We start from the raw sequence: 27,487 nt of genomic DNA on the forward strand, positions 1-27,487 counted from the left end.
CAACACACTAACATAATGTTTAATAAAAAATAAAATGAACAAATAACAGTAAAGCATTGCACAGAATGATCTCTACAGAAACAACGATAGAGAATTGTGGGGTATTGAACTCATAAGAAATTAAAATAGTATTAGAAAAATGTAGATGATAAAAATAACCCTTTTTTTCCTTATAACTGACATTAATTGTTCCTATTAAAAATATGTTGTCAAATGCATCATTATTAATTTAAAAAATACTGTAATTGTTTTGGTAATTGTACTTAAAAAATGATGACAATTTCTGCAAAATGTGTATTTAATATAATAGTTATTGATATAAAATGATATGTTCTGTTATCAGAAAAATCAGTGTAGTATAAAATACTTTTAGTAGTAAATCGTATTTATTTGACATCTTTTTGTAATTAGTTTTTTGCAACACAACAGTATTTTAGGTACTTCGAATTCGGTTCTCATTAAATCCTCCTTCGGAAGAGCCCAATCGTATACACTCGTTTTTTTCCGTTTTTTTCCGCTTGGTGACCTCCCTGTGTTTTGGTTGTGAAAGAGAGCCATTTTCCGATCGGGTTTTTTTTTTTCTTAATCATTTGGATTTAGCTTCAGCTTTTCAGAAACACAGCGGGTTTGCAAGATAAGGTTCCGACCATCCTGGTGGTGTTGGGACGATCGGACTACACCGGCCGGATTCGCTCGGACACGTTCGGCCTATCCCGGCTCTGGACGAAAAAATGGATGAGTCTGAATCGGCAACGAAGGGACTCGGCTTGGAGGAGGCGTCCGATTCAGCTGCTGTTGTGCCGGGGGAGGGGGAGGACTCGGATACCGAGTCGGAGGCCGAAGTTACAACGGTGACGGTAATGGGGGAACCGGAGCACATCGACATTGCAACCGAGTCCATGCCGAACCCAGACGAAACTGCATTCGCAGGCAAGTTCTTGAACTATGCTAATAACATGGGAAATACGTTAAAAATAAGTGGATTTGCACTTTTAAATTAAAACACTCCCCATTGTTTCATTTTCGATACAATAGATATGTTGTTAATAATAATAATAATAATAATAATAATAATAATAATATTGCATTTTGACTTGAATTTAGGTCACTGTAAGAAAAATACCTATGTTTGGATTTTAATTTTAAGCATGAAAATAAACAATTCTGAAATGTATTTGTGCGCCAAAACGGCGCTGTATGTTTTTTTTTCCCCCACTTGTATCTCCCGTACAAAACTGGGAAATATTTTCTTGTAGCACTTTCTGGTTTCAATTAACTATGCTATATGTAACAACGCGTAACCATTACGACTGCAGCGTGTGTGCGGCGAGTTGAATCAAGCTTTGCCATTAACTTTACAGGACAAAGTACAGTTATAAGAGTTGCCAAGGTCAGACTCAGAACATCCAAATTATGAATGAGATTTGAGAAAACTCAAATAAAATGCATTCTGTTACAATTTTCTTTTCGGAGAAAGACTTCAAAAAAAATAATGTGCTTTACCTTTTTAAATACTGTGTGTTCACGTTTACTGACATCGCATTCTTTTATTTTATAACAATCTACTTGAGATGTTTTGGACCTTTTTCAGGGGTGCAAATCGTTTTGAAAGTTGGTGCTAAACCTGTTTTGAAAGATTAGCACCAGAGAGCCTACTGGTGTTAAATGATGGAACCCTGCCCTAATCAAGCCATCTCCCCACACTCTTCAATGAGTTTTCAGTGCTTTGTGTTACAGTGCACTCCTGAGTCAGCAATTTAAAACTGAGATGGGGACATTTATGCTCAATGGTATGCTCATGGATTGAGAAGATTGTATTAATTGCTAAGTTATTTATCATAATGATCACTTTTATGTTGTCCTTGTTTGTTGTGCAGAAGTGACTACAGTGACTGTCGCAAATGTGCCAGGGACTGAAGACAGTGTATTTACAACGTCTGTCGCCAATGCTGCATCCATTTCAGAACATGTCCTTGTGAGTAATATTTATTTTTTTCAGTCTTGTCTGGGACGGCCCACCCCTTCCCTCCACTTTAGCACTTTGGTCTGAAAGCCTCATCTATCCTTGGCTGCATAGGTGCCCAGTGACAATTGTGCCAAACAACTCTTCAGTGGTATTTATTCCTTATCAATCAATCAGTCAATCAATATTAATTTTATATAGCGCCTTTCATAGTGGACCACCATCACAAAGTGCTTTAAAAGATAGTGAGGAACAATGCATAATACATTAAATACAGTGAAATTCAGGGCATAGTACATTAAATACAAGCAGTAAAAATCAATGCAAATACATTAAATACAGGCATAATACATTAAATACAAGGCTAGGATGTGAACTTTAAACATTGTGGATGCGTGTGTCAAGCAGAATCATACAAGTAAGATGGCGTGAAAACCCTGAGATAGCAATTTAGACAGCAGCTAATAACAGATATAAGCTAGAGCATTGAAAGCAAGAGAGAACAAGTGGGTCTTGAGAGTTCCCGAGAGTCGGGGCAGCAGTGTGGAGTAGTGGTTAGGGCTCTGGACTCTTGACCGGAGGGTCGTGGGTTCAATCCCAGGTGGGGGACACTGCTGCTGTACCCTTGAGCAAGGTACTTTTACCTAGATTGCTCCAGTAAAAACCCTACTGTATAAATGGGTAATTGTATGTAAAAATAATGTGTACAAAATAATGTAATTGTATGTAAAAATAATGTGAGATCTTGTAACAATTGTACGTCGCCCTGGATAAGGGCGTCTGTTAAAAAATAAATAATAATACATAATGAAGCTAAAAGAGCGATCTCCGAGTGTGGTGCACTTTTGCTTGGGTATGACAAGCAAGCCAGAGTCAGAGGACCTCAGCTTGTGTGCCGGGACACAAGAGACTCTGGACCTGTGTGATGAAGGGCCTTGTAGGCAAGCAGGAGAATTTTGAAAGTAATCCTGAACTTTACAGGTAGTCAGTGCAGCTGGGCAAGACAGGGGGTAATGTGATCCTGTTTTTTACATCTGGTAAGGATCCTAGCAGTGGCATTTTGAACCAGCTGCAATCGGTTTATGGCACGTGACGGAAGACCACCATAGAGAGAGTTGCAGTAGTCGAGCTGAGAGGAGATGAATGCATGGCAGAGTATCTCTGCATCTGGGAGGGAAAGGTAGGGACGGACCTTTGAGATGTTTCGGAGGTGGTAGAAGGAGGATTTGACTACAGAGGAGATTTGGGCATCAAAGGAGAGGTTACTGTCCAGAAGTAAACCAAGGCTTCGTACAGTGGGGGAAGGCAGCAGCAGACAGTTTCCGAGGTTTAAGGCAGCAATATTGAGATTCTTGAGATTCTTATGACCTACCTAAAACAGATAAGGCATTCTGATGTAACCCACTGCCTTAACAAGCCTACCAGTTCAATATAGGGTCCTTTGCCTTTTTCAGACTGGAAGAACCACCCTTCAGATCGGAGACAGCTTGAACACCCAGAAGGCGACTCTGATTGTGGTGCACACAGATGGCAGCATTGTGGACACTACAGGGCTAAAGGGGCATGACACACCAATTACCCCAGGTATACAAGTCTGTTTCTTGGCATGCAAAAATGAATGCGCTGCTGAATGAGCTATTGATGGAATCCAGTGCGCTTTTGCATGTGGGTAATAGAGAGTTTGGTGCTTTAGAAACCTTTATTTATTTTGAGGTGATAGCCCCAGGGGAAAGGTAAGTGTTGTATAGTTCCAAATTTCATTATCAATATTACAGCAGCATAGAAACTTTTCAGTAAGTGCTATAGGGGGTGCTTTGGTACTGCAGAAATAAGTGATCCAGTGCTCTACTTACACAGATCATGCAAGGATCTCTTTCAACTGTTGATCATTTGCCATATCATAGCCCTGTAAATGTATTTTTACAGGTCCACAGAGGTCGTCAACTCCATTAACTCCTGGTCCAGACAAAGATGGAACCAAGTACAACTGGGACCCTTCTGTGTATGATAATGAACTGCCTATCCGCTGCAGAAACACCAGTGGGATGCTGTATAAAAACAGACTTGGCTCTGGTAAGTTTTTTTTGTTTGTTTTCTTTTTGGATCATTGACTGGTAACAGGGATGGTTCCTCCAAGCATACTCCCTTTGCATTTGAGAATGTATCTCTGTTTTGTATATAACTTGTAAAAAGCATACGACATGCTTATTTTATTTTGTATTTATATGGTGGAGTTTCTTTATACCTGAGCACACAAGGGAGCATTGGCTTTCGAAAGGTCATTATTTTTACATTATACTGCCATCTAGTGGGATGAATAAACACAGGCGCATTGCCTATGTATTGTACAAATGTTTTTCGTTTTATTGAATGCAGGTGGGAAAGGACGATGTATTAAGCATGGCTGTAACTGGTACACCCCCACCGAGTTTGAAGGCATGTCAGGGCGAGCCAGTAGCAAGGACTGGAAAAGGAGCATCCGATATGCTGGGAGACCAGTACAGTGTCTGATCCAGGTATGGGAGAGAGCCGAGTGGGAAGTCTGGGCTTGCATAGCAACAGTTTTTCTGAATGTATATATTTAAGGAGAACATTTTACAAACAAAAGGGATTTAGCATAACTGGGCGAGTCTGTTTTCCACCACTGACTGGTCCGTCTCTCTGATCTGCAGCAGAGCAAAGCCAAAAGACTTGGTTGTTAGCATGGGTTATAATAGAAAATGTGTATGTTTTACTGTTCAGACAACTGACGATTCTATTGCTTTTGCAGGAAGGCATCCTAAACCCCCATGCTGCCTCCTGTACATGCGCAGCCTGCTGTGATGACCTGTCATTGGTAAGTAGAACTGTAGGCATGCCTCAAATGGTGACAAACTATATGAATAGTATAAGCATGGGAAAATTGCAAAAATACTGTGCAAATTTACCGGGGGAAACTTTTATAAGGGATGTCTGTCTTTTAAATTGCAATGTAGCTGTTCTATGATTTTGGGATGCTATTTCAATCAGTTATCACCTGTTTCTGTATTCCAGTCGAATCGTAGCTGGTGTCGTCTTTAAATATGACAGGTGGGCTAGCAAATTGTACCCCCCATGTCTGAAAATACAATAACCATGCAACACAAGAAATGCATTTTTAAAGCCTTAGAAATCACATTTGCATAGTCATTAGTCCTATACAAGACAGAAAATATAGGTTTAAGTGACCTAACACCCCATTTTCTATCTAATTTGTGCTGTATATGTAATTTTATATATTCCCTTGTAATGTACAAGTTTGGAACTGCACCATAAACACAGCATTGTGTTACATACTAATAAAGAGTTATTCAATAAGTATAATTTAATATTTAACTAAATATTTTAGAATACATGCAATACATTTAAAAAAACAAAATCTAGTGAGTCTAATTATTAAAGGAAGTTGTGGGTTATTTTAGGAGACAAACCGGACAGGAAAATCAGTAATGGCATCTACCGAAACAGCAACAAAAAGAAAACATTATAGTGTAAATGCTGCTAGCGGGCCATAACACGGGATCAAGTTAAAAAAAAAAGTGGACAGATTATAGCAGCTTGACCCTACCAGAATCACACCCCTCCCCCACTCCTCCTCACCCAGGTTCACTATAATTTCTTGATCAGAAGCCATGTCAAAGATGCTGCGCACACATCTTCCGAAGCCCTCTGTCGCTGTAATTGTCTCAGCCTGTGTCTTAAATGCACAGCATAAATTAGAGCAGGCATGTTTCTCAAAGTTCAGTGAGGGAAATGACTGTGGTCCTCTTGTTGTAATTATATGGCAGGTAAATTGGTGTTGGTGGAATAGACAGGTAAAACGACCAGGTTGTGTGAGCAATGTTATATAGAAACGCTACTTCATCGTATATTGTGCTCCCAACGTCGTTCTATGAGTGGTCCACTATGAAAGGCGCTATATAAAATAAAGACTGATTGATTGATTGATACGACATCATACTGGTGTATAGAAGCGAGTTCCAGCATGGTTTGTAGAAAACATTTAGTAACTAAACAGCTTAGGTATGTATACAATAGGCTTGCTTGTTTTAGGGATCCTTTTTGGTTTCTGACATCTTTATACAACTAAGTGAGGTTTAGATTTTCATATTTTAGAAACTAATGTGTGGATTTAAATTTGCAAGTCACTTTTTCCCCTTATTTGCCTTGTTTAATATTTTTTCAGTGCCACAAAAATGGGGACGGGGCATCTGTCAGAGGGGAGAACATACATCTGGTAATTGGATTATATGTGCTTTTCAAAGAAAAAGACAAACATACAAAAGAAAAATAACATTTATAGGGGCAAAATGACTTAACCCTCCCACACTTGAAGATAAGACTCTTGCAACAGGTTGCATGTAAATTCCCACACAGCTGTACACAGTGCAATCTTTTGAAAGCATCTTTAGTCTATAGGATTAATGTATATCTATATTGGGGTTGATCTAGACCCTTCTACAAGGCTTACTTTAAGAGCTATACAGATATTTAACTAAAATAACTGTTTAGTGTCACATGAATTGATACATGATGAAGCTGCGGATGTGCTCCAATGTATTGCTCTGAGGGAGAGAGTACAATGGCATACTTACCCAGTCTATATATATTTTTACCTTAGACTGGCCCGGTAAGGCTTTTCGTGCCCTATAAAAGACGCAAGAAGGATAACGAACAGCCCACTACGCCAGAGAAGAAGGGCTCTCAGTCACCCAAAAACATCACACTGCTACCTGCCACAGGCGGGACAACCTGTAAGTACGTTGACATGATCTCTGGTCTAGCATGATGTTTCATTTCAGCCTTGTGGGATCATTTCTACTAAATGACTTATCACATTTTCATATGGTGCCCATAAGCAACCAATTTCCTAATCAAGTATTATACAGCTAGCAATTGACAATAATGCATTGAAAACATTTTATTATTCAAAACAAATGTGTAAATTATTCCTAAAAGTCTTCAAATATAGCAACATGCATTTGCATATTATATATAGCATTACATATATTATATACATTGAGAGAACTTTGTTTTTAAAAAGTAACAAGCAGATTAATATAGACTCCTCATGAAAGCCTTAATACAACTGAAAACATGCATGTGATCAATATATAATATATACATTAGGCTCTAAATAGGACACCAGGGCAATCAATCAATGCATGTTTAATTGAGACTCAGGGAATATGCCATGGCGATCAATAATCGATGAAACAATTAATTGTTGCTTCTCTACAGATTACCCACTTATGACATTACCCCTAAAAACACACCCTACTCTCCGTACATAGTGTTGTAGCTATTACTTATACTTTTGTTTTACAAAGACAGTACTGTATGTGATATTTTTTCAGCCCTCAATTATAGTACCTCACTACAAATTTGACTTTTAGGGACAGATTTGTCCCAGGCGGTATCAACATTTCCATCAGTATCTCACAGGTTGTTTGTGCCTAATTTCCTGTCCTTAGACAGCTCATAATAGCAAGTGATCTGCTCTCAAGATGACTGGTTAGCTGACACTGGCAAAGGCACAGGAGACAGCAAGGGAGTTTGAAATAGTGCTTGGCACCCTTCAGCTCTTAACAGATGTGCCTGGTGCTTTGCACTGATTTATTGAATGAAATACCGCTCAGATTGAAATTGTGTTTGTAATTTTAAGAACCTGCTTCCTCTTTGGAAATATTTAATATGATATATAAAAATATTATTTATATGATTACGATTAAAGATTTAATGGATGGTGGTTATTATTATTATTATTATTATTATTATTTATTTCTTAGCAGACGCCCTTATCCAGGGCGACTTACAATCGCAAGCAAATACAAATACATTCAAGTGTTACAATATAAGTCATACAATAAGAACAAGAAATACAATAATTCTCAAGTGTGACAAACCACAATTCAATAATACAGCAGATAATAGTGAAAGTTACATCAGGATATGATTAAGTAGTGATAGTTACATCAGGATATGATTAAGTACAAAATACTACAGATTAAACACTTGGGAGATTACAATATTCTGAGGTACAGGATTAAATGCAGTAAAATAGGGGGCAGATAAGAGCAAAATAAAGCATATTTAAATGAAGGGTGATAGTGTCCCAGGATACAACAGAGGAGTTCTACAGGTGCTGTTTGAAGAGGTGAGTCTTAAGGAGGCGCCGGAATGTGGTCAGGGACTGGGCAGTCCTGACATCTGTAGGAAGGTCGTTCCACCACTGCGGAGCAAGGGTGGAGAAGGAGCGGGCTCGGGAGGCAGGGGAGCGTAGCGGAGGTAGAGCCAGTCTTCTAGTGCAGGCGGAGCGGAGAGGTCGAGTGGGGGTGTAGGGAGAGATGAGGGTCTGGAGGTAGCTGGGTGCAGTCTGATCAAGGCATCTGTAGGCTAGTACAAGAGTCTTGAACTGGATGCGAGCGGTGATCGGGAGCCAGTGGAGCGAGCGGAGTAGTGGAGTAGCGTGGGCGAAGCGAGGTAGAGAGAACACCAGGCGAGCAGCAGAGTTCTGGATGAGCTGGAGCGGACGGGTGGCGGACGCAGGGAGGCCAGCCAGGAGGGAGTTGCAGTAGTCTAGGCGGGAGAGTACCAGGGCCTGGACCAGGAGCTGGGTAGCATAGTTGGTGAGGAAGGGTCGGATTCTTCGGATGTTGCTCAGGAAGAATCTGCAAGTGCGTGCCAGAGTGGAGATGTGCTGGGAATAAGAGAGGCAGGGGTCCAGGGTGACTCCAAGGTTTTTAGCTGAGGAAGAGGGAGAGAGTGTGGTAGATTCCAGAGGAACAGAGATAGAGAGATCAGAGGAGGGGGAGGAGGAGGGAAAGAAAAGGAGGTCAGATTTAGAGAGGTTGAGTTTGAGGTGATGCGAGTGCATCCAGGAGGAAATAGCAGACAGACAGGTAGAGATACGGGAGGAGATGGTGGAGTCAGAGGTGGGGAAGGAGAGGAAAATCTGAGCATCATCAGCATAGAAATGGTATGAGAAACCATAGGATGCGATGAGGGGGCCCAGGGAGCGGGTGTAGAGAGAGAACAGGAGAGGACCCAAGACTGACCCTTGGGGGACTCCAGTCAAGAGAGGGTGAGGTGTGGAGGTTGCTCCACGCCAGGTTACCTGGTAAGTGCGGTTGGAGAGGTAGGAGGAGAACCAGGCCAGAGCAGTGCCAGAGATCCCCAGGTCAGCAAGAGATGATAGTAGAATAGAGTGATCAACAGTGTCAAAGGCAGCAGAGAGGTCGAGGAGAATTAGGACAGAGGAGAGAGAGGCAGCTCGGGCACACTTAAGTGAGTTGGTGACAGAGAGAAGGGCGGTTTCAGTGGAGTGAGCAGAGCGGAAGCCAGATTGGAGAGGGTCAAGCAGAGAGTGGTTGGACAGGAAAGCAGAGAGCTGGCGGTGTACAGTCCGCTCGAGGGTTTTGGAGAGGAAGGGTAGGAGGGAGACAGGACGGTAGCTCTGGAGGGAGGTGGGGTCGAGGGTAGGTTTTTTGAGGAGGGGAGTGATAGAGGCTTTTTTGAAGGCAGAGGGGAAGATGCCAGAAAGTAGAGAGGTGTTGAGGAGGGAGGAGATGAAGGGGAGTAGAGCAGGAGCAGCAGTTTGAAAGAGGTGAGTGGGGAGGGGGTCCAAGGCACACGTGGTGGGTTTGTGACCCTGGAGCAGGGAGGAGAGGTCAGAGTCTGAGAGGGGCAAGAAGGTGGAGAGGGAGGGCGAGTTAGTAGGGGATGTAGTGGGTGTAGGGGTTGGAGCAGGAGGGGGTGCGGGGGAGGGAGAGGTGTTAAAGAGTTTGCGGATATCTGAGATTTTAGAAGAGAAGAAGGAGGCAAAGTCGTCAGGGGAGATAGAGGAGGGAGGAGGAGGGGGGGGAGGGTTTAGGAGGGAGGAGAAGGTAGAGAATAGTTTACGTGGGTTGTTAGTGGAGGCTTGGATTACAGATTGGAAATAAGCACATTTAGCAGAGGAGAGAGTAGAGGAGAAGGAGGAGAGAAGAGTGCGGTAAAGGTCTAGGGCAGCAGGGAGTTTGGTTCTCTTCCATTTCTTTTCAGCAGATCGCAGTGTGATTCTTGCCGAGCGGAGCACAGAGGAGAGCCAGGGATGGGGAGGGGAGGGGCGAGCGGGTCGGGAGGTGAGGGGACAGAGGGAGTCGAGGGAGGAGGTGAGTGAGGAGAAGAGGGTGGAGGTAGCAGAGTCTACGGAGAGTTGTGAAAAGGAGTCGATAGGAGGGAGGTGAGAGAGAGCAGTGGAGGCAAGGACAGAGGGGGAGAGAGAGCGGAGGTTACGGCGAGAGGTGACAGTGGGGGTAGGAGGAGCAGGGAGAGGGGGGAGAGACAGAGAAAAAGAGATGAAATAGTGATCAGAGAGGTCCAGGGGGGTGACAGAGAGGTTGGAGGGGCAGCAGGCCCTGGAGAAGGTGAGGTCCAGTTGACGGCCAGCTTTGTGGGTAGGAGGGGACGGAGAGAGACAGAAGTCGAAGGAGTGAAGGAGAAGGAGGAATCCAGCAGAGTGGCTGGATCAATTGAATAGACCCCGCTTTATCCTATAGATACGAAGACAGCATGACGTGACAACAATTTGAACTTAGTGCTTGAAGGCCAGGCAGTATAATATTTTCATACTTGTGTTTTGACATACCAGTGTTATCACGGTACATTGAAGTGAACAGTTAAGGGAAAAGGTCTGCTGGCTTTCCGTTATGATGAATTATGCCTCTGATTACAGTGTCTGCTTTGAATCAAAGTCTAAGGCCTTCCGAGACAAACGAAAACACAACCTGTGTAACCATGTCCTTGGTGGTGCTTGAGAGCTTGGATTCTCAAACCCAGTCGTCTTGGACCGCTAACGGTCCTGGTTTTCCTGTTCATCCACGACTCGCTTAACAAGTCGATTTCAGTTCTATTTCGATTACAGATTAAATGTTTACACGACATTCCGCACTTTCATTTCCTTAATCGATGGCATTCTGGAAAGTTCCTTGAGTTGGCAGATCTGTGTTGACAAAACAAAAATGCGCAATGCCTTGTTCGGAGTCCAGTTGGCAATGCTCGCCTATCTTCATATTAGTTATTCAAAGACAAGCCCTGTTAGACCAACAGGAACTACTGTACCCAGAGAGCTATGTAGCTGCATCACTATAAATAGGGCAACCTCCAATTTAGTCTGGAAGTTCTTAACCACCTCCAGGTGGCACAGTAGCAGGTTATTTAGATTTAGATTTTCTTTCCCTTGTTTGATATACTTTAGTTTAGTTATTAGCGGACCACACTAGCCTAACCTTACATGGTGGAATTGTAATCAAGTGTGAATGAGTGTGGAAACTTCATCTTTAAGGGTGTGCTGGTGGTTATTGTACATTCATTATAAAAAATACATTTAGACTCACATACTTTGTATACAATTACAGTGTAAATTACCTTGGGCTGGATAACAGAGTCTCTATTTACTGTAGATTGATATTCCGGGGACAAACCCTAGCAATAGTGTGATGGATGTATAAGCTGTAATAACATTTTGCAGAGCACAATTACAGTGCAGGTAATGATTTCTGTTTTTTTTTTTTTTTTCTTAGTTACAGTATCACCATCTGGGCAAATCACTACCTCCGGCACCTTGACCTTCAATCGTTCGTCGACGGGTGAAACCACTACCATCCTTTCTGAGAGTCCAGCACAGACGGGTGTTTTCACTGGAACAACTGGTAAGCTGAGAGAGATTTCGTTTTGTTTTTTAAAATTAGTATTTGAGTATTTTGTTGATTTTAAAAGAATACTGCTAATTGCAATTATGGTCAATGATGTGTTGGAATTGATTTAAAAGGGAATTGGAATTGAAAACCAGGAATTTACCTCAACCCTGAAAACAAATAATTCTGGGCCCTCTTCACAAATAACTAATTATTTTATAAAGCAAATGCAAAAACAATTCTTATTGAACCTACTACTGTAAAAGCCCAGATGACTGATAGCAATGTTACTGGTGTAGTTTGTGCTCAGTAACTTTTGAGTATCAGCCACTAGAGGTCCCTGTAAACCTGCGCTTGAAAAACCATAGCCAAATCCTTGTGAAATATAGTAAAGCAAACAAGAATGATTTTATTGGTCAAGTGCTTAAACAGTTGTCAGGTGTTACCTTCAGGAATGAATGGGATTTGTAAACATCATACCTGTCATGCACTTCCTTTCAGGGGCTACCTGTCTGACATTATTTACACCTATCTAAAGAAACCCAGTCCTGATGAAACTTGCCAAAGACGTTCAGTAACTCAAGTTATTGAGTATATTGTAATTGTATGTGGGGACTGGATTTCTGGATTTCAGAGAACTGCTAGTTTCCTTGAGTAAAAAACTCACTTCATGCTCAGTATTGCACGTCATCTTAATTTACTCATTGTGTGGTTTGTGCAGAAATACACAGAAGGTGTGAAAGGGATTATGGGAACAGAGGCTATCGCAAACAGAATAATATATTCATATACAGGTTGGGTAAGCGTGGATTTTGAAATAAGCCAAAAAACAAAGAGAACTGAATATAATATTATTCCTCCTTTTTTGCCTTAGTTGGGCTTAGGCAGAAATAAATGCAGCTGTTTATGATTAGTATCCCCTGACATTCATCGGTAATATCTCTAGCATTGACTTTTATCTTATTGGGTTCTATTTTCAGTCAAAGGCAAAAGCATATTTTCAGAGTGCAATAGCATGGTATAAAACTCAGTAAAATAATTTCATGCAATCAAGTTGTCTTGCTGGGTTTATATCACTTTGCATGATTCGTCTCAGAAAATGTGCCGTTACCTTTACACTTTCTGCTTCAAAAATGTTTTAAAGGCAAATTAGAAGTGAAAAGTGGGTATGTTGAGTTCCAACAATAATTAAAATGTGTGAATAAAAAACAATTTGATATACAGTATAGAAATTGCACACATTTTCATGGTGTTGCATATTTCCTAGCCGTAAAGCCCATTTTCTTGTAACAGCGTTACGGGTTTATGAATAGTCCAAAAACAATCATAGCATTTATATTATTCCTCCTTGCCAAAATAGCTTGTTTAAAAAGTTGACTGCATGGATGTAATATAATCCCGGTTGTTTACTTACTGTGCAAGGATTCTGAATTATTTACCAGTTCATTATACAAGACCAGTGTAGATTCTATCAGTCTCCAGCCCCAAATCAAGTTATTTATTGCAAGAAAAGAACACTGGGATCAATCACTTAAATTCAGCTCCTGGCTTCCAAATATAGACACTTTTGTCCTTTGTGGGAATAATGCATTTCATATATCAGGTGATACAGTATAATGGTCCCTTCTGGGGACTAGAGATTCAGTACTGTAGCTGTAGTTCTTTAATCAATAACAGTGAGTTGGTTCTATGTTCATGAATGTGTTTGTCTATCTATATAATGCCTATCAATATGTGCCTATCTATATAATGCCTATCAATATGTGTGTTTATGGAGATGTTACAGTAGATGTTTGGTTGCAGTACCCAGCACACATAGTGATTTTTAAATAAATTAGTTGTGACTGCCCCCTTTCCCCTTCTGCTAAATAATTCCTGAAAAAGCAACACATTCAGGAACGTTATGAACATAGACCTGCAGTCCTTACAACTGTTTTATAAACTTTGTGAAAACTTCGACTGATGTAACCCTCTCCAGAATTCATATGCGTAAGCCAGAGAAAGAAGGGTCAATTAAGCTGCTGTTGATTTCCTGTCATGCTTTTTTCATTCAATACTTGTGACTGATAAATGAAGCAAAGTCAAACCCTGAACTTGGCATTGACAGGCACTGGCGCACCAATCCATTTCAAGACTGCCATAACAAGGACAACAACAAAGTGGTCAGCCAGTAATAGTCTGTCAATGTATGTATTGTGTCACTGAATTAAATTGAAATCACAACGGCATTACCTCATAACCCCTGATTCTGTCTGGCAAAAAATAGCTATCTATATCTTGGTGGAACAGAATGTTGGGGAGTGTTGGGAATTCAGATACTGGTAAAGAACTCTGAGTATTAATTAAAAGAGAATGCCAAAAATGAATTAGCCACCATGGGATTCTTTTTAGGATCAGATGCATACTTTCTGTTTTTGTATTTTAACCAAGTGTAATATGCCATAACACACTCACACACATTTTAATAATGTAGTCTGTCAAGAAGATTGTCATCCCATTTTAAATGTAATACATTATTGATTTTTCTTCCCCAGTGTATTCCTCTTTTGCTTTTTAAAACATTATTTTAAAACATTATTATTATTTTATTATTATTATTATTATTATTATTTTAAAGCTATTGCTCCACAAACTGATTGCTTCTGTTCTAAAGGAAGAAAGACTTTCACAAACTTCTCATTTTCACAGCAGCAGTCCTCAGATAGCTCTGGAACTTAATTATTCTTATCACAATATACCTTTTGAAGTAATCTGTCTCAATGCTTAATTTTGCCACTTCATTTTTCACATTTTAAATGAGAAATGAACACCTTTTTAATTGAGTCACAGAGTCAGCAGGGCTCAATCCACATGGTTTTCTCAGCAATTTCTATCTGCGAATTTTGTTTGCAGGTTTGTAATTAAGTTCTAACACTTTAGATAGATAGATCTATAGATAGATTTGTCTATCTATCTATATAAAACTTGGCATATAACTTTTTAGAGGGCATGAGAAGGACAAAATAGTAGCCGATAATATTAGAATTATTGAACAAGATTCGAAGAAGAGCACTGATAGTGTTTAATAGTGCTATTTACTCTTTGTGTTGCTTGCTATTAATGGCACTCTTTCAATGCATAAGATATTATATTGCAGAGTTTTATTTTTAAATACCATGATGTAGAAATGTTTTTAGGGCTTTGAAGTCTGCTCTGGAAGGTAGCAATCTTGAAAGTTCTAATATAAACTAGAAGGTAAATTGTTGTGGGATGGGACATTTGTTGCCCGTTTTGCCTATTTTTTTAGTTTTCTGAATAGTTTATTGCCCCTCTTCAAAAATAGTGCAGTATGTAGATATGGGAAATAAACAGATCAACATTTTACTATAATTAGTCGGTGTCAATGGCCAGAAAACTTATTGTCTAAAAATGGTTGTAAGAGACAACATCACACGACACAACGAGCAAGTTCAGTATTTTTATTGATGTATAATTGTAATGATATCCATTCACAGAGAGCATTAGCAGAGGTTACAGAGTGGTTTTCATTGCTGCAGTGGCCTTTGTGCTGGGCGAAACCTTTTAACATTTTGCTGGTCCCTTTTTGTCCACCCCTGGAGATTAATATCCCCAGCGACAGATTGTCATCTCCCACAGTCCATTTTAAAGCGAATAAACAAAAGTAGGGAGGCAGACTAGCTTGCATTATGAGCCTCTCTTTACTGCTGCACTGTTTAAATGTTAATCTGCCCACTGCAGTTTTATCAGTGTCAATTGAAGAGAACTGACATGAGCACACTATACTGCATTACCTGATCCTGCCTGATTCCAAGATTAATGACATATACCATGTAGGTTATTTGTGTAAAATACCTTTGAAGGAACAGCAAGCCACGTGAATCGTGAGTCCCTGGTATTTCAGCACAGAGACAAAAGAAGGCAGATTAGTTTGGCGTATATTTGTGGCAACAATACTTAAGCATTGCTCAGGGCTTAATATAATATATTCAGTTCTATAGTTCTGCAAACAGACCCCATGTTGGGGTTGGGATAATTTATTCCTTACCAGTTGAAGGTAACATTTTATGATATGATTGACTGTGTGCCTCTACATTACCTTCTATTCCTCCTCCTGGAACTTCTTAAAACCATGAAGTTCCATCTCAAAATGGCTTTCCTGGCGAAACATTATAAAATAAAAGCAGGTTTTGAAAATAAGCAAGTATGGAAGCCAGTAATATCACTGCAGCTGAGTTACCAGGTGTTGATTTTTTGCAATTCCTCTAATTGCTTTCCAGTCGTGCTCCAGGTGTATCGCATTTGAGCTGCTTCAGGTCCCTCCCATCGAATTGAAGTGCTGGTATTTGTTTACATATTTAATGAGACATGAAGTGCTGTGACAGGGCACAGCTGTCTGAGAGCGGAGAAAGTGGGCAGAATTGTCCCAGAGGTCAGCATATTTCTGAGACACGCTCCAAAAGAGCAGGGGGACAGGTGACCTTGAAGACGAAGGAGGGAGGGGGTCGCTGTCCTGCGACAGTATCAAATGTTTTAAGGTGCTGTTTTTAACAATTAAGGACACTGATAAAGGGGGACAGCATGTTTATTTTTAGTTTTTATATTATATAAAGATTAAACCATTTTTTTTTTAAAGACAGACATTTTATGTAAATTCAATGATTTATTTAAAAAAAAAAATGGGCATCTTTGGTAAAACTTAAAGTATTTTATTTTATTTTTTTTTTTAAATAAGGTTTTGGAAAATTGTTTCTTTAATGAGATCTTACTGTGTTATTTTGTTTTATTTCAGTGCTGACATCTCTTCCGGCTCTGGCAGTGAATCCTTCTATTCCAACCAAGGTAGTGTCACCCAGCTTAGTGAATGGGCTGGAAGTGACTGAGCAGAGAAACTGGCTGTATCTGGAAGAGATGGCCAACACCCTGATCAACACGGCCCAGCAGCTCAAGACTCTCATTGAACAAGCCAAGCAATCCAGCCTGGCGTCCCGGGAGGCTGCTCTCATGCAGGCCAAGTGCGATTCAGAAAGGAAAGATGTAAGAAAATGAATTAGGGAGGCATGCAAATACAAATCTTGCTTCCAGGAGAATGCAGTCCTTATACCTCCCATTCATTAAACCGAGGCAGACCAGAGGACAGCATAACTAATGTATCCTCCGAGATTAAGCATTTATACAAATTTATGCCCAAAATTGATATTATGTTTTTTTCTTTTTTTTTTTTTTTTTTACTTGATGCATATTTTAAAAATGGTAACCAACAACATTTGAATGCCCCTCTTGAATATTACACAGTTAGTGGTTCAAGGTTTAAAAAAAACAGGTAATGGATATGCACCCTTTTACAATATTTTAGAGAATTAATCTTTTAGAACCCAGGGTTTGAATACCACAATTGATGGTGGATCAGTTTGGGATAACTGTCCATTACTGATGGTATAAATAATGTATGGTATTTTTAGTCCATTAGTTTGTTGTTAGTGATCAATGCTGCGCTTGTGTAAGCTGACAGCACTGCAGTCAGCCCTAGATTGCCAGCCACTTAAGAAGCAGTTTTACTGACAGCGATGGTCATTTTAACTGAGAAAGCAAAAAAAAAAAAAAAAAAAAAATCTTCCATTACCTAACACTTAAGTGCAGCAATATAAAATGGCAACTCTGTACCGTACTTCCTGAACTGTGACCTGGTGTTCGCTCTGCTCTGTGCTGACGCTTACTGTTTTTATAACTCTGTTCATTTTGCATGTCTGATTCCATCAAACACAAGTTTGCTTAAGGAAAGATGGGAAACCCTAAGGATGAAACACATTTCCTACCCCCAAAAGAGCAGACCGAGCTCAATGAGGCATATGGCAGGGCTTCCCCACAAAGCAGCATGCTTCAGTGCTGATCTCAATAGAAGTACAAGGGAGATGTACTTGCTCACTCAATGTCAGTCTATGTGAAGACTGTAGGTACCTGAAATGTCTGCAGTACTTAATAACAGTGCTCTTTACTGAAGCAGCTGTTGTCTGTCTTGCTTTTTTATTTTTTATATATACAATAAAGGCTGTGTTAAAAGTACACTAGATTATAATACAATGAAGTATGATCATTTGTTCTTCCCTCTTTCACTTCAAGGCAAATCTGTGATTCAGTAGATGAAATTTAAAAAATATATATATTTTTTAAAAGCATGGCTGCTGCGGGAATATTTAATATAGTTACAGAACTAAACATAACTAGCCAGTAAATTAAACATATTTTACCACAATACAAGATTATACAAATTTAAGATTGAGTATTTCAAGTTATGAAAGAAAACAAATACAATATACAATGTTAGCATTAATGTAATTAAATATGTTTTTTTGAATAGTAGCATTATGACTTAACGTCAAAGATGTTATATACACATTACAAATATCATACTGCTTAAAAAATAATAATAATAAAGGGAAATTAGCTATTGGATGAAGCATGTTGAATTTAGCACTGCAAGCCATCTGCATATTCATACAATCTAATGATTCTGTTCCGCTCTGTTGGTGTAAGAGTGCAGTCACTGGCTGCAGTGTCACTTGGGATATGGGATATTAGAGAGCGTGTAATCCTTTTTAGTCTGGTACCATCAGGTTTACTACTAACCTGATGCTGTTGCAAAGATGTTTAAACAGAAGATTTAAAAAAAAAAATGGTCCTGCTTCATTGTACTTATGAAGACCAATTTATGAAGTGCTCTTGGGGTGCATTTGGTACTCCGCTATAAAACTATAATAAGTTATGAAGATGAATGTTTAGGCTGATGCCCTCATCAGTTATTCCATACCTCTGCATAAGCGGAGTGGAAAGATTCAGATGTGACTTTGATAGCTCTCCAAATTTACAATACTGTTCATGTAAGATGCATTAATGGATGATACAATAATGGATCCCTTTCCTTAATATTTAGAATTCTCCATTTCCATTAAATTGTATTGCCTGATCCATGACAAAAAAACATGCGTTATGCAGTCTTCCGTATTTATTTTGCACTGCAAAATGTTAGTCTACTGTATCTGGTTTAAATCATTACCCTGTTTTAGTCCTTTGGAAAATTGCTATATACAATATAAAATATAAATTAATGCTTTTACTTCACATTAATCACATTTTCTAAAAGCCACACATTAACTAAGTCACAGTTAGGAGAGGAAACTAGAACAATGTGGTGATTTTCTGTTTAATATAGTTGGTAAAAAGGAATTGGGGGGAACAACTCTTGGGATTTCATATATTTTTAGCTGGGATCTGTATTGAGATGGCTTCTTTGATTAAGGACATCTGGAGACCACTTGTGCAGTGATGAATGGGAGGTTTCTCAATGATTAATTGGGCAGAGTGCAATATTCCGCGAATCAAACACATTTTAAAAAGTTGTGTCCTAGAGATTTTTTTCCCTTTAAATACTGGTTCCAAAGGTGGCAATTGGGCTTATCAAGCATCTGTGCTATTTGGTGCTAAGTGCCCCTATCTCCTATTACACAGGAGAGGCCTTTTTCTGTGCTTAATAGGAACCCACCTGTAGGCATGTCATTCTGGCAAGCTGTCCTGTGCTGGTTTTGGAAAGTGAGGGCAGATTATAATAGAGCCTTCTACTGTGTCTGGCCACTTTAAATTGTCTCAGAGGCCATCAACTGACAGCTATGCACCCCAATGGTGCAACCCTGTATTTCTATTCATTTGTTTTGATAATGGAGCAGCAAACAATGTGGTCAAGCCCTATTAAATATCTATTAATTATGTTTTATTTTAAGGTGGCTGTTTGTGAAGGTGATTTAAGCAGCAGGATTATTTTTTATGAAATTTACTGGAACTTCATACTTTGGAAGTGTTTATGATTTTAGACACTCCTCTTTTTTTGTTACTTTCATGTTGCAGTTCCGGCTTTAATCTTAAATTGCAAGATCAGGATTTAGTGAGAAGGGCCATTCACTTTGCTGTAGCTGAGCTTGGCTTTACCATTCCCTTTGTGAGGATAGAAGGAGGTATTTCAAGAGTTCAGCACTTGACCTCTGGTCAGGCTATTCTTACATATATATAGCAATACAAGACTTCATAAACACTCAATCACATTCTTTGGTAAAACCTACATGTAGACCAACTATTTGAATGGTGCCTTCATCATAGAAACACCCTCCGTATAATTGTCGATAGTGTAGGGACACTGGCAACAGGGAGATACAGCTTTTATATATTGCATGTAAAGGGATTCCATTTCAAGAGAAATGTGTGCTACAGATGGAATGTGTTGCTATTTTTTGTCAACCTGATGGGACCAGTCTGTTAGAAACCCGGTGATCGCCTTTTTTTAAAATGCTGACAATGATTTGCTTACTTTTGAATAATGTTATTTTCATGATTATTGCGTTTTGAATTGTTTTGTAAAGTTCTGCTGTGGAGTTCCATGGTATACAAGGCCCAATACAAACTGAAGTTTTAGTTGTTGTTATTGATTACTAAAATCAAGATGGCTTTTTACCAGATAGCTAATAGGGAAATGGAAAGAAAATATAGCCTAGCTGCTTTCATTGAGAGTTAGCTTATCCCATTCAGAAGGATTACACTGCATGATTCAGTGCTCCTTTTAATGATGCAGGTTTACAGGAAAAGCAGGGCTTGACACCAGATGTTTAAGCCTGGATCTGAGTGAGCTGTAAGCTCTAAATTGGATTTCATTTTAAAATTGGTTCAAATAGCAGATAAACCCACTTTACTACTTTTTTAAAAATAGCCATTGCCATCTAATTGGTTTCTACTGTTTTGATTTCTATAAGTGCTTAAGATGTGTGGATTTGTCCATTAACTCCTTCCTTTACCTGGCTCTTCTCATTGCAGCCCTACCAGAATCAAATCTCATTTCAACACACAGAAGATGCAGATGGGAAAACGGAAATCATTATTAAGGCAAGTAGGCAGCAAGCTCTTATAAAAAAATATGTGAAGACAAAGGTCTCTCTATGTGTTCAATCTACAGCTGTGGCCAAAGGTTTTCCATCCCCCTATAGAATTAACTCATTTTGCTTCATGAAGTCGAATGAAACCTGCTGAATAATGTTAGGTTAACATGTTAAATTACGTACCGCTTTGTATTTTTCCATATACTTAACTTAAAAATGTGACATTTCAAAATCTAACATGAAATATTGTGCTACTATTATGGCTTCCAGTAGACTTTTGCGATATCATTTTGTAGTTTGTTTGATTACATGATGTTAAATAAAATATGTAAATTATGTTTATTTATTTATTTATTTATTTATTAATTTAATTATATCTCAATTGTAAAATTCTGGGTGATGCCAAACTTTTGGCAATAGCTGTATATGATATTCGGTGCACAAAGAATGCCGTACTTAATACAGCAGTACTAGAATGAAATGTGGGAAGGTCACATAGCAAAAAAACTGACCAGTTGCAAAACCTTACACAACTTTATGGTAATAATGGCTTGGATTTTCCACTTTCCCTTATTAACTTGTGTTGAAAATGCCTGTTCTTTTTAATTCATGCTCTATGGAAATAAATGAAGCAGTAAAAGGAAAATGTAATTCAGGTGTAATTGCAGAAAATGTGATTTATAGTTTCATTTATTTTTTTTTAACTTGCTTCAATTGAGTAAGTCATGCCTTAAGTAAGTCAGTGTTCTTGAAGTTATGGAGGTATACCTTCTTGGTTGTAGAAATTCTCCATAAGGAGTCATTCTAACTGTGATTTGCTCATGAGGCATTAATGGTGGATAAATGTTGTCCCTAATAGATACTGTGTTAAGAGAATAGTTAGCTGTGGGATTGCTTTTTCTTTATTGTCGGGTGATGCAGGAAAAATAGTAGCTGTTATCTTTGACTGTAGCAAGAATACATTAAATTGCCATCCATGATAGCAGTGTCTGCTCAAGGAGATGTGAAGATAGAGTACAGGAAATGAAGATACAGGGCTGATGTAACTAGAAGCGCTGTCATCTCCTCAGCATTGAACTTCTGCATTGCAGTGAGCATGTAAGTGCATAAAAACACATGATCCCCCACCAGAGATGCATATTCCTGAGACAGGGGGTATAGAGCAGGCAGCCATACATGCTTGTGCAATTGGGATGAAACTTGGTAAGGGCATTCTGTAGCACATGATTGAGTGCATCAGCATTTGGGGGTATATGGAGGTGCCTGTATGTCAAACTTGCATTGTTGCAACTACATACAGTGGATGTAGGTGGTGGTCTATTTCATTTGTTCATCTTACTGATATCTCTTATTTTGTATTTGTGATGGGGGATGTATGTCAATGGCAATTGCACACAAGTCAAATACTGTTCATAGACATAAACAATTGTACTATAGAATTCTGGGTTCATCAACACAGCGTTTAAAGGGGGTTTAACCTTGCCAGCATTTTAGGTGGTATGAATGCTGAGTACAACACTAGAAATAATCCAAATAGATCACATTTAACTGACTATCCAGGTTTGTAGCTAGGAGTACTGATTAGAAAAAAATCTTTAACAAGTGTTTCAGTGTCTTTATCAATGTCTTGTCATTGCTACTGTTCAAGGTCGCAGCACAAGTGTCTCAAACACTATTGAATACAATACAAGAGTGAGGGGCACTGCATCTTTAACAAATATTGTCTGGCTTCAAAACAGTGAACTCCCACACTGCTGTCATTCATTTGTTCCTAATTGACAGGAGAATTGCTCCTAATGTGCTGCACGTGAGGGTCATGTGCAGTGTCTGGCTAGTTTCTTAGCAGGTTGTTTGTTCCAGGGTTTGTGTATGAGAACAGATTCTCTTGAGCAAGACACCTGGGGTGGGGGTGGTAAATGTCTTGTTTTGGCACATAATATTAAATCAAAGGAACAATGCGTACATGTTGATTTCATTTTGGTTTCTTAATGAAATGATTTGCGATCTGCAGTCTCTTGTGTTCGGAACTGTTTTTGAAACGTGTTGAAGAGAAAGAAAAAAAATGAGACTATATTAGAAATACACCCACCCGGCTTTAATATGGTATTTTATCAGTTTCACTCTCACAACTTACTGTGCTGAGATAAGAGCATGGCTGTATACATTTCCACAGATAACAATGTATACCCACGTGTAGCAGGGCGGAAGAAAGCCCTGTATTAATTATGTATGTATTAATTTTTAGAACGGGGTCTCCCCCTCCGCCCCTGTGTTACTTTGTATTTGTTTGTTTTATTATAGAGGACGAGCGAGGTGCCGTCCTTCAGTATTTTGTATTTGTTTTGTTGTATTTGTTATGATTTATTTTATTGTATTTAAATGACAGCGAAAGCCGTGTCTTTTGGTGTATTATTTATTTGTATATTGTTGTGTAAATGACGGCGAGCGCCGTATGTTTTGTTATTGTTTTGTTTAAATGACGGCGTAGCCGCATTTGTTTGTATTAAGTACCGTGGATGGGAAGCCCCATCCATACAGTAATTAATAAACCCGTGCAGAAGGTGGCCATCTCCCGAATTAAGTGATTAATTTTGTTGCTAATCGGGAGATGGTCACCTGCATAAAGCCTGCAGCTCTCTGGCCTCGCGCTGGGTGTATGAGAGGAGCGGAGAGAGAAAACGAAACTGAAAGGAAAAATTAAATAGAGGATCAGTGAAGGCTACAGCCCAGCCTGACCTGTGTTGTTTTTGTGTTCGTGATTTTGTTTTGTTTAACCTTTTTATTTCGCTCTGTGAGCAGGAGTTTCTTTTTGTTTAAACCTTTTATTTATTTTTGTTATTTAAAAATAAAACAGCGCGCCGCGTCTTTTTGTTTGAAATCGTCAGTGTTTTTAGTTCCTGCTTCTGTGTCTGACGTCACCGCCCAGCCATCCTGTCACACGACGTATAAACCCATCTGCCTAATTGCACGATTTTCCGATAGTAACCTAATGGGTGTTGGATAGCTTGTATACTTGTATAGCTTGGATACTGTTAGGAGGGTGGCAATCCAGTATAGGTGCATGGTCGTTCATCCAGCTACTGTAGGTGGGTTAATAAACCTTTTGCAAGGTAGATGCTATCTAGAAAAGTACCATATTTCCTTGCACCTAAAAAAAGTGAAATATTAAGGGCAGTGAATTAGTGAAGGGTTCTTACGCAGTAAAGGATAGTCCAGGTACAATTTACTGTCAACACAGCCAAACCTTAAATTAACAGGATTAAATGAATTATTGAATCATGAAATAATGAAGTGTAACTGTAATTGCAGTTAAACTCCAGGTCCTCCGAGACTAATACAGGAAGTATAGCTCTAACCTGTGGTCTCCCCGCTGCTGTTTTTAACAAATGGTGTTCTTTCTGCTAATTGTTCCTGCAGCAAATGTGTGTTAACTGTGGTCGAGAAGCAATGAACGAGTGTACCGGCTGCCACAAGGTCAATTACTGCTCAACTTTTTGCCAGCGCAAGGTAATTACAGATTCTACTTCTGCTTGTTAACTCGCCTCGTTTTTTGGGGCTTGTGATCGCCATACACAAGGCAACAGAATATCCACAAATTATGTTTTATTTAAATTAAAGGATTTAGTTGAACTCTGAAGCGTGACGAGTGTATAAAGTATTTCTATTCCGGATGACACACTTGTACTGTGTGTAGAGTGACACATTGTAGTGCAGCTTGGTTCTGTTGCTGTACTGAAATGGAACGTTGTGCCCAAGTTGGCCCTGTACTGTAGCACTGTTCGGAAGAACAAGGTTGAACTCTGTTTGGTATCATGCAGTAGGATTTGTGTTATGATGGGGTCACCATGAATAACCTCAATTTCAACAGAAAAAAGGAGCCTGGGTTTTGATTTTCTATTGAAAGGTATTTTTTACCCTGTGCTGTCTGAAACTAGGGAACAGATTTTCTTTCCAAAATGATGTTTCACTTTTGTTATATATTTTTTGTTTGATACGGATAAGTGGTACTTATCGTATTTCGCTTTCGACTGAAATTACCTGTTCTTATTTCATGCATTTGTAAACCTCAATCAGGTTTCCTCTCGTTTATATATAATAAAAAATATATATCTTTAAGGTGACCATATGAATTTAAATGATTTTTTTCTAAAAGTGGCAAGTTTTACATTCCGAATGCAGATTCGCTGATATTGGTTAATTACAGGGAAAAGCCAGGATATGTAGCTGGGGAAACAATCATGGGTGATTTTGGCCTGTGTTAGTCCACATAATGGGTGAATAAATTGCAGCCTTTGTGAGGTTTCAGTATGCAATCATTGCATACAGACTGTGTGGATGATGTCTTTAACTACCTTTCGCCTGGCTCTCAAACCATTTACAAAAATAAACACATGCACATCCCCCGATCCTGCCACATGTGGGTATTGGCTTTTGATTCTTAATTGCTTCTCAAAGACAGCCTTGTACATCATACAGCTTTATTTAGCAAAAATACTTGTATTTGTACACCTCTATATATTTTAACTAATAGAAAAATAAATAAATAAGAGCCCTCATGCTGAGAGAGAGATGCATAGTCTGTTGATCGCTATCTCATGCCAACACCTCCACTAGAACAGACGCTGAAGATCAGCAACTGGTACTTCATGCCTGATGATCAAAGGAAAAGAAACTCAAAACAACTAATTAACAGAACATGCAAAGACTTTTCCATAAATAATACGAGAAAGAAAACTGCATATTTAGGAATATTTTCATCTCATCATCTAAATTAAAGAATAAATTAGATAAATATTTACCGAATGCCTTTGTTCTATCGTAATATTATTCTAGTGTAATGTTGGCTGTGTATTTGTTTCATATTATTCCTGGAAGTATAGTGTGATTGTATGTTAAATGAATTCCTGGTAAATCATTCACTCTGCATAACAAACATGATCTGTGACCTCAAAACAAGTAGCTAAAGAAATTATGTAATATAAATCTGGTGTTGTTTTCAGAGAGCAATGTCGAGAAAAGTGTGGAGTAGTGGTTAGGGCACTGGACTCTTGACCGGAGGGTTGTGGGTTCAATCCCCAGTGGGGGACACTGCTGTTGTACCCTTGAGCAAGGTACTTTACCTAGATTGCTCCAGTAAAAACCCAACTGTATAAAGGGGCAATTGTATGTAAAAATAATGTGATAACTGTATAATGTGAAATAATGTGATATCTTGTAACAATTGTAAGTCACCCTGGATAAGGGCGTCTGCTAAGAAATGAATAATAATAATAATAATAATAATAATAAAAGGTCTATATATTGTAATAAATTCAATTATTCTAATAATTATGTGAACACCTAAATACCACATTTGTAAAGCAATATTAACTACAGCCCAATCTGCACAATACTGTTCTGTACATACACACCCAAAATGAATTGCTTTGAATACTCCATATCTTAAACATTGCTTCAGTGAGTTTGATGTAGTATCTGTGTTTTCTTACATATGAAATTCCAGCACAATAGTCTCATTATCTGACTCTTGGGTCGTTGGCAACACCAAGCAGTTTCAGTACACATAACCTTTAAACTTTTTTTTTTAAATAAATAAACGTAATAAACAAGGTTGTTCTTTTCTGAGATTCTACTAATCTAGGTTTTTTTTTTTATATAAGTACCCTCAAAATCCAAACTTCTTTTTACATTTTCAACCTTTGTTCATTCCTTTATTTATCAGTGTCTGTAATTCTAGTGGGTTTTACAGTGCTGTCTCTGTTCTGTGTATTGCCAGATGTAATACAGTTTTCACACACAATAGCCTTCTGACTAGTCTAGTATAATTCAGATGCTGTTTCACAGTACTTTTACTCTGCTGCAGTGACATTTATTCAGAGTCTACAATATCGTGATGCAGCACCTCTATACAATGTTTCTGTTGCATAGAAATGCTGTGATTGGCGTGTAAAATAATTTATGAGAGGCAGCAACTGTGCTTATTCACTGGGTCATAATGCAGTAATGTATCCATGCCACGTGACAGTATGGCAGCATCTAATAAATAGTGCATTCAATTACTTGTAGACGTCTCCTTTCTGAAATGATGTCTCCTTTTCGTTGCCAATAGGACTGGAAGGATCACCAGCATATTTGCTGCCAGCATACAACAACAGCAACAACAACAGTGGCTGTCCAGGGAGAAGAGGTTCACTTAGCAGAAATGGACATTGAGAAAGTCAAAGTCTAAAAGGCAACTTGTTGAGCCCTTGAACAAAAGAAATGGGGACTGCCTGATTTCAAACATTGTGGAGCTCCCTGCTCCACTGCTCAGCATGCATCGGAGGCTTTTTCTCTCTCTGGATTTATTGCACATTATGTTTTATGTGCTTTTTTAAATTTATTTATTAGTTTTTTTTTAAACTTTTGTATTTTCTTTTTTTTTTGTTTTAATATTATTTGGAGCATTGTATGTATTTTGTGTTTAATTTTGACAACATTTAAAAAATAATTGAACCTGTTGAAATCTTTAAAAAGCATAAAGTGTTTAAGATAAGTTTGCAACTGGTGTTCATTTGTGTTTTTTTTTACTTTTTGGTCAAAAATAACTGTAGGTTAACTGTAGGGAAAATTACACTTTATAAGGAGAATCTGTTACAAATCCGTTTGCACTCATCTTCAATCGTAGTCTGACAGATGCATAAATATGAAGCCAAACTTCATTTTCTGCTCATGTGAGATTTTACGGTAGATGGACTCTTCCCCTTTCCCACAACAATATTACTTACTAAGTTCTGTAGAGGCAGTCCTACTGGCTTATCTTAACATGAACACTACCCTGTGTGCACAAGTGTGGTGCTTTACCGAGCAGTTAATGTATTAATAAACGAGGCAATGTGAGCACTGAACGTAACAAGCTATTATCTAACAAGATT

The 27,487-nt window shown here is 38.8% G+C and overlaps 1 protein-coding gene across 3 annotated transcripts; it reads left to right on the forward strand.

The window, feature by feature from the left end:
• The first annotated feature begins 522 nt into the window (after nt 1–522).
• LOC117432204 (deformed epidermal autoregulatory factor 1 homolog) lies at nt 523–27,116 on the forward strand. Of its 3 annotated transcripts, XM_034053774.3 has the most exons (13): nt 523–930; nt 1,878–1,975; nt 3,418–3,547; nt 3,890–4,036; nt 4,340–4,479; nt 4,734–4,799; nt 6,168–6,218; nt 6,603–6,735; nt 11,545–11,673; nt 16,448–16,692; nt 20,512–20,580; nt 23,991–24,080; nt 26,683–27,116. In XM_034053774.3, the coding sequence occupies exons 1-13, from the start codon at nt 732–734 to the stop codon at nt 26,800–26,802; spliced, it is 1,617 nt and encodes a 538-aa protein (XP_033909665.3). In that variant the 5' UTR covers nt 523–731; the 3' UTR covers nt 26,803–27,116. The 3 variants fall into 3 exon arrangements, with proteins under 3 accessions (XP_033909665.3, XP_033909667.2, XP_033909666.3); XM_034053776.3 differs by lacking the exon at nt 23,991–24,080; XM_034053775.3 differs by lacking the exon at nt 6,168–6,218.
• The last annotated feature ends 371 nt before the right edge of the window (nt 27,117–27,487 follow it).

This window comes from Acipenser ruthenus, chromosome 27 (genome assembly GCF_902713425.1).
Source record: "Acipenser ruthenus chromosome 27, fAciRut3.2 maternal haplotype, whole genome shotgun sequence".
Lineage (NCBI taxonomy): Eukaryota > Metazoa > Chordata > Actinopteri > Acipenseriformes > Acipenseridae > Acipenser > Acipenser ruthenus.

Coding starts and splice junctions, on each gene's coding strand:
- LOC117432204 (XM_034053774.3), top strand. CDS start 732: ATGGATGAGTCTGAATCGGCAACGAAGGGACTCGGCTTGGAGGAGGCG. Junction 6,219..6,602: donor GAGGGGAGAACATACATCTG/GTAATTGGATTA, acceptor TTTTTACCTTAG/ACTGGCCCGGTAAGGCTTTT. Junction 6,736..11,544: donor TGCCACAGGCGGGACAACCT/GTAAGTACGTTG, acceptor TTTTTTTCTTAG/TTACAGTATCACCATCTGGG.